This window comes from Equus caballus, chromosome 11 (assembly GCF_041296265.1).
Source record: "Equus caballus isolate H_3958 breed thoroughbred chromosome 11, TB-T2T, whole genome shotgun sequence".
Taxonomy (NCBI): domain Eukaryota; kingdom Metazoa; phylum Chordata; class Mammalia; order Perissodactyla; family Equidae; genus Equus; species Equus caballus.
The window spans coordinates 27,596,960-27,613,073 of record NC_091694.1 but is presented as its reverse complement, the minus strand read 5'-3'; the positions used below and the strand labels follow the sequence as shown (position 1 = coordinate 27,613,073).

General features: G+C 45.0%; 1 protein-coding gene across 3 annotated transcripts in view; it reads left to right on the top strand.

The window, feature by feature from the left end:
• Positions 1-580: 580 nt before the first annotated feature.
• The window catches only part of CA10 (carbonic anhydrase 10), a 469,786-nt gene continuing 454,252 nt past the window's right edge, over positions 581-16,114 (top strand). The window contains exons 1-2 of one of the 3 annotated variants that reach the window (XM_070226348.1): positions 581-700; positions 2,292-2,925. In XM_070226348.1, coding sequence (XP_070082449.1) covers positions 2,865-2,925 — 61 coding nt within the window. In that variant the 5' untranslated portion in view covers positions 581-700; positions 2,292-2,864. Of the gene's footprint in view, positions 1,358-1,474; positions 2,926-16,114 lie in introns of those variants that run through there. The other 2 variants (XM_070226347.1, XM_005597501.4) reach the window with 2 other exon arrangements.

The window sequence follows — 16,114 nt, the reverse complement described above, 5'->3', positions numbered from 1 at the left end:
TCGAAGCTCTTTCTATAAGAATCCTGATCTTTCTTCATCTGGGCCTAGATTTTCAATGTGTTGACCACCTGGAGTCCTTGGCCCAAGTCTCAGAGAACAGATCCCTCGGCCACACCTCCTTGTGGAAGAGCAGGCAAGTCTGCGGGTGGTTCTTTTTTCGAATCCCGTGAGGCGGCAGGACTGCAGCGGAGGCTTCCAAAGTCTGCCCAGCGCAGGAAGCTCACGCTCTTCAGCTCTGCTCCCTCCCACCTCCTCCCCACCCCCACCCCGCCTGTCTGCAAAAAGACCCGCCTGCCTCCTGGGCAGTTGGAGTCGGTTCAAGAATCCGGGGAAGGCTGCAGTGTCACTCCTTTGGCTCCAACCCCGCAACTTCGGATGCTACACAGCCTGGGAGACTCACTAAATTGTGCGGATGAACGGTACTCTCTTTCCTTCTCCTCTCCACTTATCCACCTTTTAGGCGGCTATCAGACCGAGACTCACACTGAAAGGGCTTCTAAACATAAAAAATAAAAAGTGCAAAAAAAAAAAAAGTCCCCTGCGGGTTATGTGTGTTTGTGTTTGTTGTGTGTGTCCATCCGCGCTTGTGCAAAATCTCCCAAAGTCACAGTTTGCAATCCGGACAGGCGCGCCGAGAAATCCGACATCTTTCCAGGGATTCCCCTATCCTGCCCAACTCTTCTTCAGCGCTCCCAAAGAGGTAGGTCTGGGGCTTTCTCAAAACGCTCCTGCAGCGATCGACGCATAGAAATCGGCTGCGATTTTTCCTGTCTTCTCTCGCTCCCAGCCCTCCTGTCAGGCGAACAGTCCCGAGCGCAGGGTTTCCTCGCATTTCCCCCGCATCTACATTCCAAGCGGCTGACCGGGTAGAAGTCCCTCCCCGGCCTCAGCCCGCCCCGCCACGAGACCTGCTGCGGACCCGCGGGCTCCGGCCTCGGTCTGGGCGGTGGGTGGTGCTCACTCCGCCCCCACCTTCCCCTGGGGCCTTGGAAAGCCGCGCGCTGGGCGTGTGTGCGCGCGCGCGCGCGGACTTGGTAGGGAAATCTTCAGTGGAAGCTGCTGAGTGTCGCCGGCAGAGAGTATTCTGGAGCCCAGCAAAAGCCTCCAAAGCACTTGAGCTTTCCCAAAGAAAAAGAAAATAAAAGAAGGAAAAGAAGGGAAAGCCATTCCCCTAAAACCGGGGTTTCCGATAGTCTTGGATCCTCCCGGAGCTGGGCAGAGGCGCAGGGGGCAGCGGCCACTGCTCGCACTTGGACTTGGGAAGACGGTTTTTTCCCCTTTCAGGAGGAGGGAGGTGAGGGACTTGCAGGCAAGAGTTGCACCCGGTCTAGAAACCTGCAGAGAGGAGGACTCTGGGGTAAGTCGTGTTCTGGCACTGGAGCGGAAAGGGGGAAGGAGGAGGGGGGGTAAGGAGATGGACGAGAGGGAGAGGGCAGGGAATGAATTATGCAAAAAAAAAAAAAAAAAAAAAGCTCAAATATTCCGCAGCAGTGGGAGAGCGCAGCATCGCACTCCCTGGATGAGTCCCGCCCAGGTCTCCCGCGCCGAAGCGGCTGGCGCGAAGTTCTTTTTAAGGAGAAGAGAAACTCCCCAAATCCTGGAGGGTGACATAGGCAGCCGGGGCAGGGCGGAGTGAGGAGTCGGAGCCCGGGGCTGGGGCCGAGGCGGCCGCCGCGGTGGCCCAAAGCTCCGACGCCCAGCCCTCTCCTCCTCCTTATGGCCGCGTTCGGCCTCACCTCCCCACCCTGGCCTCCTGCCTCCGACCCTGGGCGCGGGGGCGGCGGGGCTGACGTTGGGGCTCCCGGCGGCGGCGAGGACGCTCACCTGGCCGAGCCTCCCCTCCTCCTCCTCCTCCTTCCGCCCCCACCTGCCCTCCTCCTCCCCTCCGAATCGGGAAGCATCGGGATCCGTAGGCGAGGAAATAACGACCCCTGCAGTTGCATTGCGGAAAATCTCGGCGGCGGCGGCGGCGCTAGTTGCAGGCGATGGAAGCGAGGCAACTGGGGGTTCTGGGGAGCCCAGGAAAATAGCAGAGGAGCCGAAAGCGCGCGCGCGTCTTGGGGAGCCCGCGGGCCCCCGATGCGCCTGGGTCTTCGACCCCGCACCGTTCCCGCTCGGCGCCCTGGACGCTCCGCCTGAGCCGGGCTCGGAGGAGGCGGGCTGCGCGCGGACTTGGGGAGCAGGGAGGGTCGGCGGAGGCTGCTGGCGGCCGGCGATTTCGGGCAATAATCCCTGCCTCTCTTTCTCTGTTTCTGTCTGCTGTGTCTGCTCCTCCCCCCGCCCCCCGGAAGCTGGAGGAGAACCGCCCCGGAGCGGAGCAGCCACCCTTTGACCATGCCCCGGTGAGGGGGGCGGACTTCGAGGGCAACTTGTCGCGGACTGCCTGGGCATAGCCAGCGAGCTGCGAGCTGCCGGGGGCCCGGAACTGCGCGGCGCGGCCCGGCGGGGGGCTATCGTCTATGTCTTCTTGGGGCGCCCGGCGGATCGGGGTCTCGTTTTTGCAGGAAGAGCCCAGCGCTGGTGGCTTCAGGTGGCTGCCGCCGCCGCTGCTAGTGCTGTTTCCGCCTCTCGTGCGAGGAGCAGAGACCGGCGAGCGGGCAGACCTCCGGGGCAGCGAGGCATCGGACATGTGTCAGCACATCTGGGGCGCACATCCGTCGAGCCCAAGGGGAGATTTGCCGGAACAATTCAAACTGCGATATTGATCTTGGGGGTGACTGCCCCTGGCCGGCTGTCGGGTGGGAGTGCGAGTGTGCGCTCGCTCGGAAGTGTGTGCGTGTGTGTATGTGTGTGTGCCGTGTCGGGCTCCCCCCTGCCCCCCCTGTTTTCCCGTCGAGTGATGCACTTGGAATGAGAATCAGAGGATGGAAATAGTCTGGGAGGTGCTTTTTCTTCTTCAAGCCAATTTCATCGTCTGCATATCAGGTATGGGACGCGCTGGAGTCAGGGGCGGGTTTGGGTTCTGTTGTGGTGCTGGGAATGTGTAGGGTTTATTGTGTGTAGACACTCAAGTAGCCTCGAGGATGGGGGGGGGGGGTGTTGGCAGAGACCTTTTCAGCTCTGCAGGTTTGCTGCCTTCAGAATTAAAAACCTTTGAAGTTCAAGGGTGTGCGCGCGCGTGTGTGTGTGTGTGCGTGCGTGCGTGTGCGTGTATGTAGTGGGGATAATATCAGTATGGAGTCCTGAAAGGTAGTAGGGGTGGGAGATGAGAAAGAAGAGGCAGATGGGTGTTGATTTTCAACTGCTTTCCTGGCTGAGAACTCTGGCGCCGAAATCCGAGCCTTGGCAACCTCCACCCCCATCCCTTGGCTTCCAAAGTTCCCAAACTCGGTGGTTCCAGGCTGGCAAAATGGATGCAGAGCCCTCCCTGGTTTCTAGGCACTTTCCAGAGACTGCGGGAGGATTCGGGACTGGAGAGTACCAGGAGGAACCAGAGAGATGTAGAGGTCCTCCATGCCTTCCCCAAACCCATCAGGACCTGGTTGCCATGGTCTGAAACATGCCAGCACACCCCCCTTGACCCCAAATAGAAGCGAAACCCACCTGAAACAACACAATAGCATAAATACTGCTTTAGATCATGGTCTTTCCTAAATCCCTGTGGCAAAGATGTGCTGGCTCAGCCTCCCGGATTTCAGGCTACTTGTGCTAGTCTGTGGTTTTAGGAACTAATGGGAAGCCGGGCGTTGAGGTGAATGAGGTATGGCTTGTGCCTGCCTGTGTTCGTGTGTCTTTGTGTTGGGAGGGATTCTGATTTTGAAGCAGTGTCTTTGTTGGTGCAGGGAATTGGGGGTGTGGACGGGGGCCGTGAGAAAAAGCCCCAGGATCAGCAGTATTCCCCCCTTCAGTTCAGTGCCTCCTCTCATGGACGGTGTCTGCCCCACTTCCCGTCACACCTGTCATTTAAGCATCCAGGGTAAGGCCCGTTTGCAGTGCTCCCCTCTGCCTGCATTCCCTCTGCAGAATTGAGGACTCAGCCAACTTCCCATGAAGTCACTAGAAGAGGAGGGCAGAACCTTGCCCCCTGTGAGCAGACACATTTCAGCAGCATTGGGGTGGAGGGACATGTTTCCTGCATCTTCCTGCAGCCCAGCCAATCCCCACCCTCTGAGCCAGATCTGATTCTTGTCTGCCCTTACCCTGGACCCAGTGCCAAATGCCACTGTTCAGTCTCAGTGTTCACTTCCTTGGGCAGGAATAGGGAATCTTTTCTTTGAAATTATTGTTTGGGGCTCAGCCACCCAACTAAGACACGTACCTCTGTAACACTTTAGAGATACGTTGCGTACCTGGTAGACCATAAAAAGTGCCCTGGGTCACCCCAGCTGCTCTAGGGGGGACCTCTTTTACCTCCTCCTGCATCTAAGAGAAAAGATTCCCAGGTGATTTATGAAGGTTTCTATCAGTTATATATCCAGGGATGCACTGGGTGGCATCTCACAAGGCCACATTTTACATCTTTTTCTTCTACGTGTCTATTCCAAACTCTCTTTCTCCATTCCACAATATTTCACTAGTTATAAAGTAGCCTTTCCCTCCCTCTCTCCAGCATCACAAATAATTTTCAGATCAGACAAGCCAGCTGAGTCCCTTTAAGATGTGCAAAGGGTTAACATTCATTGAGGTTCTGGATCAGATTGCAAACCTTGTCCTCAGCCCCTACCCTGCATTTGGTCAGGCCCTCAAAGAGGGGAACTGTCCTTAGATGGGGCTGTCCTTAGCCTCCAAAAGAGACACTGGTGGGATACCTGTCACAGCCATACCTGATTAGGTGGATCAGCAACTAAATTATCTAAATAGAAGCATTAGGAGGGGATTATTTCCAACCCAGGAGGGATGCTGTAGAGTACGTGGTCTTTCACTTGTGTTTACTAAATCATCGTCATTGCTATGTAATGAGAGGATAAAAGTGGGAGCAAAATTGCTAGCTGGTAGCTAACCACAGACAACTAGGTTAGCCTTCCAAATGCCTAGTTAGGACCTGCATTAATTTGCACTTTATGAAGATGTTTAGGCAGAGAGGCAATATTAGGTACTATATTTACACATTCAGAAACTTAACAGGTCATTCTTTCTCCAAGGCCAGGGTAGCCTCCTCCCTTCATAAGCAGAACCACTCATTCACTGATGTCCATGGATGTGACAATTCTGATTAGTAATATAATTATGACTCACATTTCCCACACTTAGGAGGACTTTTTTCCCATCTGGCAGCCTTAAGAGGTATAGGAATGTGATGTGCTCAGGTTGAATAATTGTGTCGCAGGAAGAGTTTAGTAGGTCTTTCCCTTATGTTTCCATGATTTGCAGTTTTAATTTCCTCTCGACTGAGCTTTACCAAAAGGAACATAACCCTGTGATCATAGAACCTACTAAATCTTGAATTTAAAAAAGAAATTTAAAAAAACAAAACACCTCTCTGGTATCTTGGGATGACTCGCCCTACCCGGGAAATGGGTACCAGTTCTCACTGAGTTACCAGGCGTGAGATTGATGTATTGGTAGAGCTGGCTTCATTACTGGGGAATACCAGACTAGAAAAGGCCAGCAAAAGGCTGCAGTGTAAACATTTTGCAGAAGGAAAATTTTGGTAGTAGATCTGGCTCATGGGAGGTTATCGACTGAATTTCAGTTGGTAGCATCTGGTTTCACGAATGCTCTGGTGCTTTGTAGCTTAGGGTTTTGTTAACCAAAGGCGTCTACCCTCACCCCACCCTACCCCCCAAATTAAAAGCATATCCAAGGAGTTTTCTCCCTGGGCCTGTGTACATATATTACTTACAATACAGAGACCTGGGATTGGTATGGTCAATGGCTCTGCACTAATCGTTTGATGAAGCTGCTGGCAAGTGGCACTGGGGGTCTGCTCGGCCAGGCTTAGCTAGCTGCTGGGGGAGTAGCATGTGTGCCTTCTTCCATTTGAGAGATGGAATCAATTTTGGCTACTTAAGGACAACACAGCTAGGCTGAAGAGGGAGTGCCATGATCTGGGCTCCATGTTAGACTCAGATCTCGTTTTACTGAAAATATAAGGCAGCCAAGATCTGTGAAGAGATGAGAGGAAGAGAGAGGGAGAGAGAGAGAGAGCTAGGATGATTTTTCCCTGTGCTAGCAAGAGCACCATTCCCTTCTTACAAAAGCAGCTCAGATCAGCTAGAATGAATGCTTAGCAGCACCAGGAGAGAATTGCCTGGTCCAAAGACAGCTGTCTGATTTAATTTACAGAATGCATCCTACTTCCTTATACATAACTTTACTTCTTTGTCAGTTTATTCATAATAATCGCAGCAATAACAATTAGAATTATGTGGTGCTTCCACATATATTGCATGATATCGCACATATTTGAACTCCTGTATTCTCAGAATTTGTAGGGTAATTTTATATGTAAGGCAACCAAAGCCCCCAGGGGTCAACTTGGACATCTAACCGAGTCAAAATTCAGCATGTCATTTATGTTTTGGTTCAAGATTTCTTTAAATGTTTCTCTTTAATGATGAAATCATTCTTTTTTTAAATGATGAATACATCATTTTTTGTTTTGCTTTCTCCAATTGGAAGAATAAATGGTGTTAAATGGATGTAAGTCGTAGAGAGTTTGGAAGTGGAAGTTTGGGGAGATTGCAGTCTAGAGCTGGAATTAAGGTAGCGTTTGAGTTGTGCATGACTGTCACTCAAACAGATAAGACCATTACCCAAGTTTGCCACTAAGGCCTTATGATCAGCAGTCCCTACAAGCAAGGAATATTTCATGCATTCTTTTCCTAATCTGAAAATTGGAGTGTTTTACTTCAGCTTCTTTACATGCAGAAAGGGGACAATAGAACGTGGCCCACATGTTTTTTACATGGATTAAATGAGATGATACGTTCAGTGATTTTCACATAGCACAGTATCTGAGGCATAGTAAGCTTGCAATAATACAATTATTTTCTTTTCCTACAAATCTGGCGTTTTTTAAGTTTGTAAGGCCATGATAGAATAGAGCCTTTACCTTCCACCCCTTCAACTTGTTTAAAAGCAAAGAGAAAATCCTCAGCAAGTGCATTTTATAACATTGGCCATGAATCCTGCTTTCAAGGAGGTCTTAGCTTAACAGCTTTGAAATGTCTCTTAATTTTCTTTCTCCGGTAGATGAGACTGGCAGCATTAGGCGTTGGTGCATAGTCATGAGTGTAACTCACTTTATCCCTGTGAGCCCAATACTGAGGGGAGCTTTGGAAAGTTTAATAAATCATCTGGGAATATAGTGCTTATTACTCAGGGGAGCAACAGAATTTTTCTCTTTCTGCTTGTAAATTCTAACTCGGGATAGACCCAACTTTAAAGTGCTTCCCAAGTGGCCAACTATATATGCTGTCAGTTTGGCTTGAAATAGAACATTCCATTAAATAAAAAGAGTCCCACCCCAACAAAGAATTCTTATCTGATGATCTTATTGGGTCATATGCTTCCTTTAAATCCAGTTTCCCATGTTGATGCAACGTAGCCACGACACTGACAGATTCCATCTTCATAGATGAGACTCTCCTGGCAGTGAGACGAGAGTCTTCCTGAGTAAGAGAAAATCCCTGGGGAAAAGAGAAACGTCAATGTGGAGGAACATTTTCTTGAGTGGTGAGAGGGGGTTTGATTGCCATCCTAGGCAGTCAATACTTAACATCCCTTAATTTTTCACCTTAATTAAGCATTACATATTTGGGCCTGGGGTTTAGGTCAGGAAAAGATCCAAGCACCATAAATGTGTATGGTAGCAAGCCATTGCAGAGAATATGGAAGGTAGAGGACCCACCCTGCAATCCAGCTCTTCCTTAATTACCTATCTGACTTTGGGCAATTCTCTTAGCCTCTTAGAGTCTTAGTGTCCTCATCTGTAACATGGAAATTACATTTGCCTATTTCAAAGAATTATTGAGAGAAACATCACAGAATGATCCTGAATGTTCTTCATGTTATGCAAATGTACAGTATCTGTGCCTTTACTATATTATGGAATGATCCATGCTTAAGATATAGTTATAAAATCAACGTTGAGATCCATACACATATTGTAGAGTGATATGAAATAATATGATGCCTAGTTGTTGAGAAATAGTTATAAAAGCCAATGCACAAGAAAGTAAGGCACAAAATGAAACAATAAGAATAATGCCTAATTGTTTGCCAGAGGACATAAGTGCTATAGCAGAGAGACGTCTAGACATGAAGGAAAAGGAAGATAATAGATAAATGTTGGAGGTTGGGATAGAAGAGATGGAGGGGGACCATATCGTCAAAAGGAGAGGAATAGGAAGGAGTGAGATATGTAGTAAGGACTCTGTCAACTGGAATAAAAGGTTCCCTTTGGGGGATACTGGAAAGCTTGGGTGACTCCACTTAGGGAGCAATGAATGGAGAGAATATAGAGTGTCCTAATATATTTAATTCCTCGGTGATTTTTATTTTTCTTATTATGGTTCTTTGCGTGGATTCAGTGGACTGAACTTGGTTAAAATTTGTTTGAAATTCTGACATTTCTTTGGATTTTAAGTTTTTGCTGCCTGTCTCCAAGTGCTGCTATGCTTTTCATAGTTTGTAGCCCATTTAGGATTGTAGACAGTTGAGTTTTGGGGAGACTTCAGCTTTCTAACCTGTAAAATGGAGAGGATACTTACTTCCCAGGGTTAATCCGACAGGGTGCTTGTTAAGGAACAAAATGCTATTTGTCAAATGCCTAGCATGGTGTGTGGAATACAGTAACCACTGGCCAAATTATACATATCGTATGAGAGTAAGCAGGGGCCTTGGAGCCAAGATAAGTCTACATGTGAATCCTGCCTTCAGCATTCACTCTCTGTGTGGTCTTTAAGTTCCCTGAGCCTCTCTAAAATGTGTAAAATGCGGATTGGAGAAAATGTACGTAAGATGTTGCCGTAGTGCCTGGCATGTAGTAGTAACTCAGTGAACTGGAGCTACTCTCACAAAATCACCCTCATCACTGTCATCAATAACAATACTAGTTGACACTTTGGACCTGTTCTTGTAAATGCCAATTAGTTATTCAGCTGTTTCTTCCGTGTCCAACAAAATAGTATTGCTGGCCAGCTCTGTGCCAGGCATAGGAATCACAAAAATGAACAACTGCTGGTCCTTAGTTATAAGGTGGTATGTATTATGTGATAGAGACGTGTACAAAGTGCTGTGGGACTATAAAGGAAGAGCAATTAACTCTATTTTTGGTGGATTCAAGTGAGCAAGGGGAAGAGTTTAAAGAGGAGAAAACATTTGAACTAAGCCTGAAGAATACACAAGATGTCAAAAGAACAGAGAAAAAAAAAGACATACCATGAGGCAAGAATAGTGTGTTTATAGACAAGAAGGGATGAAAAAATAAAGCATCGGAAGTAAGATGCAATGGACATGTGGGGTAGATGGGCTGGAGTCAGTGACTGGAATAGGGCAAGAAAAATAACTTGGGCCTAATGTGAAGGGGTTCGCAAGCTAAGAGAAGAAATTTAGTCCACGTCTTTTAGTTATAAGGAGCTACAGGAGAGAGAAGGAAAATGACATAATCAGGTTGGTGTGCAATTTAATAAAATATATTTATATTTTCATTGTAATAAGCAATATTTTAGAAACCCAACTCCTTATCTTGTCAACCTTTTTTCTTGCTCACAAAACCCATTAAAAAGATACTGGTCTAATAGATCAAGTGGTCCATTACGGGACATTCTGAGTGACAGACTTAGGGGAAAAAAAGACAATTATCCTATCTCTTATGAACCGTGTGAAGCAAATGCGAATGTCTCCAATTTTGTGCTTGAATAATAATAATAATAATAATAATAATGATGATAATGTCTTTAGCATTAGATGAAGGCTAAGAGACATGGATCATCCATACATGCTTTTGTGTTGTGAAGATTAATTGCGTGCTAAGCAATAGATGCACTATTGACATGAAGCAGATGCCTGAAGCACTGCAAAGCGTTTTACAGCGATTTTGCCTTATTACGCTCTGCCCGACTCTTATTTACAATAGATTGCATTTTCACTTGGGAGAGTATACTTATGGTTACTAAATTGTGTACCCATTTTACCCTCTCGGTGGTCCAGTTACTATATAGAGTGAGTATAGCGACATAAAATGAAATGGCTTCCTTTGTCCACCTAATCATTCAGTATTTGTTGAGGGTGCACTGTGTGTGTTATCGAGGATCCAATAGGAATGAGTAAGACACTGACCTCTCCCTCCAGGAATTCATAATCTAGTAGGAGACGGATAGTGAAATATTAGTAGTTACAGCAGAACGTGATAAGTATTGTAATGAAAAGAGATACAGCATTTGAGTAGAACAGAGAAGGGCCATCTGACTCAGTGTGGAGGGGGGAGTGCTATAGAGGAAGGAGAGTAGGTAGTGTTAGCTAGAAGATGCTTGGGCTGAGCCTTGAAAGATGCTGAAGAGTTGCCTTGGAAGATTTTGGTTGATTGACCAGGAAGAGTGTGATGGGGGAGGGATGACAATAGGAGCCAGCATTTACAAAAACAGAGAGATTAGAAGGGACATGATAAATTCAGGGGACTGTCAAGAGGTCAGCATGACAACAGCAAAAGAGTGGAGTGTGATGGATAAGACTGAGGTAGAAGAACCTGTAGGAGCTATGGTTCTAGTACAATAACACCTTGCGTATATTAATAGTTAGTAAAAACCATCCTGGTACCTCTCTGTGCAGGGACAGCATCCTTTTAAGGACCGAGAGGGTAGGTCTAGTTTACATCATTCTCCTTGTTAGGAACAGACCAGTTAGGGTTAAAGCTTTTGGCTGTAGTCCAGCTAAGCTCCATTTGGCCCAGTTCACTAGTTATTTTCCATTGTCGTCTCTAATTCCAGGTGGCTTCCCAGAAGCTTTTGAGCTAACCCAGATATAGATTACAGAATTTATCTGCTTACTTAGTTTGTCTCCGTGAATTTATACCCTAGAAAGAAAGCCAGGACCATATTGGTTGACCCTGGATTTTGCAATATGGTAATTATCACCTTATTCTCTTTGACAGTTGAATCTTTCCTATAACTTTTTGCAATTTTTGTCTCATGTAACCTTAAACAAAACTTTAAAGGATTTCCATCTTGCAGGGGTTGGGGTGGGGAGCTGTGGATGGTAAGAAATGGTCTGGGATTGCCTTTATAACAAAGCCACAATTGCTCTTTATTAGCAAGATTGCACTGGTAATGGGGTAGCCAGTGTTTGGGTTTGATTACATTTGCATTAAGGTGCCATCAGGATGGCAGCAGAGAAATTATCAGTGATTGTGAAGGAGACAGCCTACAAATGCCTTTCCCTCCTGATTTGGGAGAAGTGGGACCTTTGTCACAGTAAATGCAGAATTAATCTTTAACTTTGTCCAATACTTCATGCCCAGCGGCTGAAGGGACTGGCAGTGGGAAATGAAGCCTGTGACTTTCAGGTGAGTTTTCCAGAGCCAAGTCCTGCTGGCTTCACAATGCATTTGGCAGCAATGCCAGAGTTGGAATAAACACATTTGCTGAAGGATGTGAGTCAACATATTCTCCTTCTGCTGCCCCCTCTGCCTATGATACACACAGCTCCCTTTCATCCTTAGGAAAAGGATATTGATGGCAGCACTTATTGAGTGAGCATAGGCCGTTCCTCCTCCATGAAGTTGGAATAATAATAAATGTCTCATAGGATTCTTGAAATGAACTAATAAAGTGATGTACCTATGGGAGGGTTCTGACCCCCACCCCCAGTGTTTAATGTGTTGATTTATTCATTCTTCAAAAGCTGATGAATGCCTTCTTTGAGGGAGGCACTAGACCAGGAAGAAGATAAAATGTAGAACAAAGCAGCCATGATCTTTGCTCTTATAGAATGTATCTTTGGTAATACACAAATACTGTTGTTGTTGTTTTCTCCCAGTGCCCAACCCAGTGCCTGGCCTTTAGTACATGTTCAGTAACGAATGACTGAATTAATATGTGAATGAATAACAAGTGATTTAGAATGGCTTTTCCGCTTTCCAAGGAGAATGGGAGAGAAGATCTGAAGCTAGGAGGGAGGGGGAGATGAAGAAGACAGCTCTGGTAGCTGCCCTCTTGCTTCTACCGCATGGGGATCTTTGAGTGTACAGAGTCAGAGAGAACAGGAACTTTCCCAGGCTGCAGCGTATTGGATAGCTTTCTGTTTCCTTCTCAGACTCAACTCATAGCTGCATTTGACAAACCACTGTTGGCTGGGGGGCTTAGAGTTGTTTAAAATGTTTTTCAGCTACCACACTGTAAGACTTGAACAGGATGTTAAGGATCAATGGATGTGTTGTTCCTTTCTCCATGTCATCTCTGTTCCTGTTAAAGGAGATTGTTTAGGATACGGTATTTTCTTATTGGGTTCCAGCTTGGGAGAAGCCAGCGCTTGAGAAAGCTCCTTGCCCCTTAGTTAGCACTGAACTTGAGAGCTTTAGGGAAAAGCCTGCCCACTTTCTAATCTTGATGAAGAGCAGTTCAGGAAATGACTGGTTTCTAAGGTGTTTTCAGTCCTGTGTCAGAAAACTTTATTTTCCTCTCTGGCCTTTTGTGATACAATTGTAGTGTTGCCCGCTAGTTCTTAGCTGGGGGAGAGCCAGGAACCTAGAAATTGAAAGAACAAAGTGGATTTGCTGTGCTTGGCTGGGCAGTCTGTCTATAATCTCCTAGTTGACCCTTTCAACTGGTCAGCTGGATGGTTGGTTTTTGTTTCTTTGCTTGTTAATTTAATTATAGAAAAAAAATAAGGGTAGGAGATAGGAAAAAGGCCTCTGCTCTTGACCTCTCAGTAGTTATACAGAGATTATACTGATAGTTAGAATGTGAGGCATCTATAAGTGATAAATTTCTGTTGTCTGGCCTGGTAAAACGTGTTGGACAAATTAATGAATGAATGAGAGTTTTGATTATGCATTTGCCAGTTAGGCTAACGTGTGTTCCAGTGAAATGTTCCTCCTTGATCCAGCACCCCTTGCAAGCTGGGGACGGTATATGCAAGTGTTTTAGTGTCACAAACATGAGCTGGAAGTCATTGAGTTAGTTTTAATGCTAAGTATGGTACAACAACAGGATCAAAGAAAATTTAGGAAAACAGATTCCTCATAGACTAAATTTTTGTTTACCAAAGTTTGCAGTGACAACTTTTGCAACCTTAAAGCTTTGTACAGTAGTCACCCCTTATCTGCGGTTTTACTTTCAGCGGTTTTAGTTACCCAAGATCAACCAAGGTCTGAAGATATCAAATGGAAAATTCTAGAAGTAAACATTTCATAAGTTTTAAATTGTCCGCTGTTCTGAGTAGCATGTTGAAATCTTCCATCGCCGACCTGCTCAGTCCTGCCCCAGAAGTGAACCATCTCTTTATCCAGCATAATTATGCTATATACACTACCTGCCCATACTCACTTAGTAGTGGTCTTGTTTATCAGATCTGCTGTCCCTGTATCACAGTGCTTGTGTTCAAGTAACCCTTATTTTACTTAATAGCCCCAAACTGCAAGAGTAGTAATTTGGATCTGCCAAAGACAATCTGTAAAGTGCTTTCTTTAAGTGAAAAGGTGAGAGTTCTTAATAAGGAAAGAAAAAAATCATATGTTGAGGTTGCTAAGATTTATGCTAACTTTTACTGTAGTATATTGTTGTAATTGTTCTATTTTCTTATTGTTAATCTTTTACTGTGCCTAATTTATAAGTTAAACTTTATCGTAGATATGCATGTTTTAGGAAAAAACAATGTATGGAGTTCAGGACTATCCATGGTTTCAAGCATCCACTGGGGGTCTTAGAACATATCCCCCACGGATAAGGGGGAACTACTGTATTTTAAAAAAATTTTACCTTATATCTTAAGTATTTTCCCATGTAGCTTCCTAGTCGTGTCAGTTCAGGAAATCTTGAACTCTGACAGATAAACCCCACAATCTCAGTGACGTAACACAATAGAAGCCTACTTCCACTCACGTTAATTGTCCGTTGGTGTCGATGAGCATGAATGTGTGTGTGTGTGTAGGGACTTTGTGAGGGAGAGGTGATAAAAGGGAAGGAATCCCGTCTTGTAGTGACTTGGGAATCTCAAGGCTGATGGAGCCTCTGCTCTCTTCAAGTTATGGCTTCCAGTGTTCTCCTGGGCATCAAGGTCAACATTCTGTGGAGGAGGATCATGGGAGACGTTCTTATGGGCCAAGCAGGAAAGCTGTGTACATCCCTTCTGGTCAGTTTCATGGCCACATCTTATTGCAAAAGATCTTGAGAATTGGAGGCTAGCCTTGTGCCCAGGAGCAGAGGGAAAATGATTTGGGGAACAATTATCTAGTGTCTGCCACTTTAATATTCATGATTTTCTTTGTAATAGTTCCATATAGTTTATTCATCTAAAATAGCATTATTTATATTTATCTTTTTCCCTATTTTTGAACATCTATGCTGTTTCTAGTTTTTGTCATTTTTTGGCATATGTTTTCATGTCTATAGATATTTATGTTATTTCTTTAAAATAACCCCAGTATTGTGAATACTGGGTAAAATAGTATAAAATCCTCTATAGTTTTACCATATTACATCCATAAGTAGTGTATAACCTGTTTAGGAGGCTCCAAAAAAATACTTGAATTCCTTGAGGGAATAAACGAGTTTGTAGAATAGTAATTAAACCTTTAAAGATCTTTTTAACATGGTCCACGCCAGAAACTGTTAAACAAAAACCAAATAGCCATGGCATTCAAGATGTTATTTTGCTTAATAAGTTAGATCAGAGATAGGAAACCATGGAAGAACAAGCAGATACCTTTCTTAGATCCAGAATTTTGAGACTTCTTATTCCTGGAGCATAATTCTATATGTTATAGGGAAGAGCTAGTTGGTGGTTTGCAGAAAAGATGATTGGGATGGAGGTTAGAACATGTCAAAGTTAGGATTAGCTTTGCCACTACCAGCTCTGTGGTGTTAGGGAAGTCGATTTACTGCTCTGGGCCCCAGCTTTCTCCTTTTAAACAGGAACATTGGACTAGGTAATTTTCAGGTTGCTTGCCAGCTTGGGAATTTTATGGTGTTAAGAGACTTTTATAGGAAATTATCCAAGTTTGCTGTTGATGCCAAACGTTGTCAGTTTTTGAAATGTTGAGTCAGTAAGACTGAATTACAGGAAGAACTTTTAAGACTGTGAGTGACCAGAAAAGTGGCAAGTAACTTTTGAGATGGGCAAGTGTAAGGATAAGGCATGATGAGAGGATAGTTCAAACTATGTTTGTAGAATGATGACCTTGTAGTAAGACTGTGGGACAGCCTAGGAGTCATCCTTGACTGCTCCATAAAGGCATTTACTGAAAACCTTGGGGTCTAGGTGGTCTGTATGCTAGAGTCTTAGAATTTCATCTCAACTCTGCTGTTACTTGTCGTGTGAGCTTGGGGAGTTAGTGACCATCTCTAATCATTAGTATCATTTATAAACTAGAGGTAATCACATCTATCTTTGGAGTTAAGGGAGACTGACATTTAAAAAATGCAGCATAGTGCTTGGCACATAGAATGTACTTGATAAATGGTGGGTTTTGTATTGTTATGGCTGCAGCTAAAAGAACATAAGACATGTTGGGCAAAATTAGGAAGGAATTGGCAATATCCTGTAAAACATGGCGATTAAATGAGCCAATTCATGTGGAAGTGTTTAGCACAATGTCTGCACATAACACATAATCAGTTGAGGTTGGTTGAATCTGATTCACTAGGGGAAGCTGGGATGTTTGGGGAATATTTTAAAGGTAATAAGAAAGAAGACAGTCCTATCTTTTTCATAAAATGATCTTCAGAGGCAATTTACTGGGTCTGGCCCACGTTTTTCTTTAATAATTTTTTTAAAAAAATCTAATACCACATATTTTCATTTTACAGCTAGGGTTTAGACTTATCCAGGCCGCTAACGTGGGTACATGGTCTCATGTGATCCAGTAAATATTCAGCCTTGACCATGGTGGCGTAAACAAAAGCCTGATTCAGGAAGGAGCCGATCCTTTTTCCTGCTTGATCCATTAATAAATGCTGGCTTATTGGCCAAAGTAATAAAGAAATGAGGTAGTATGATCCAATCCATTTAAAAA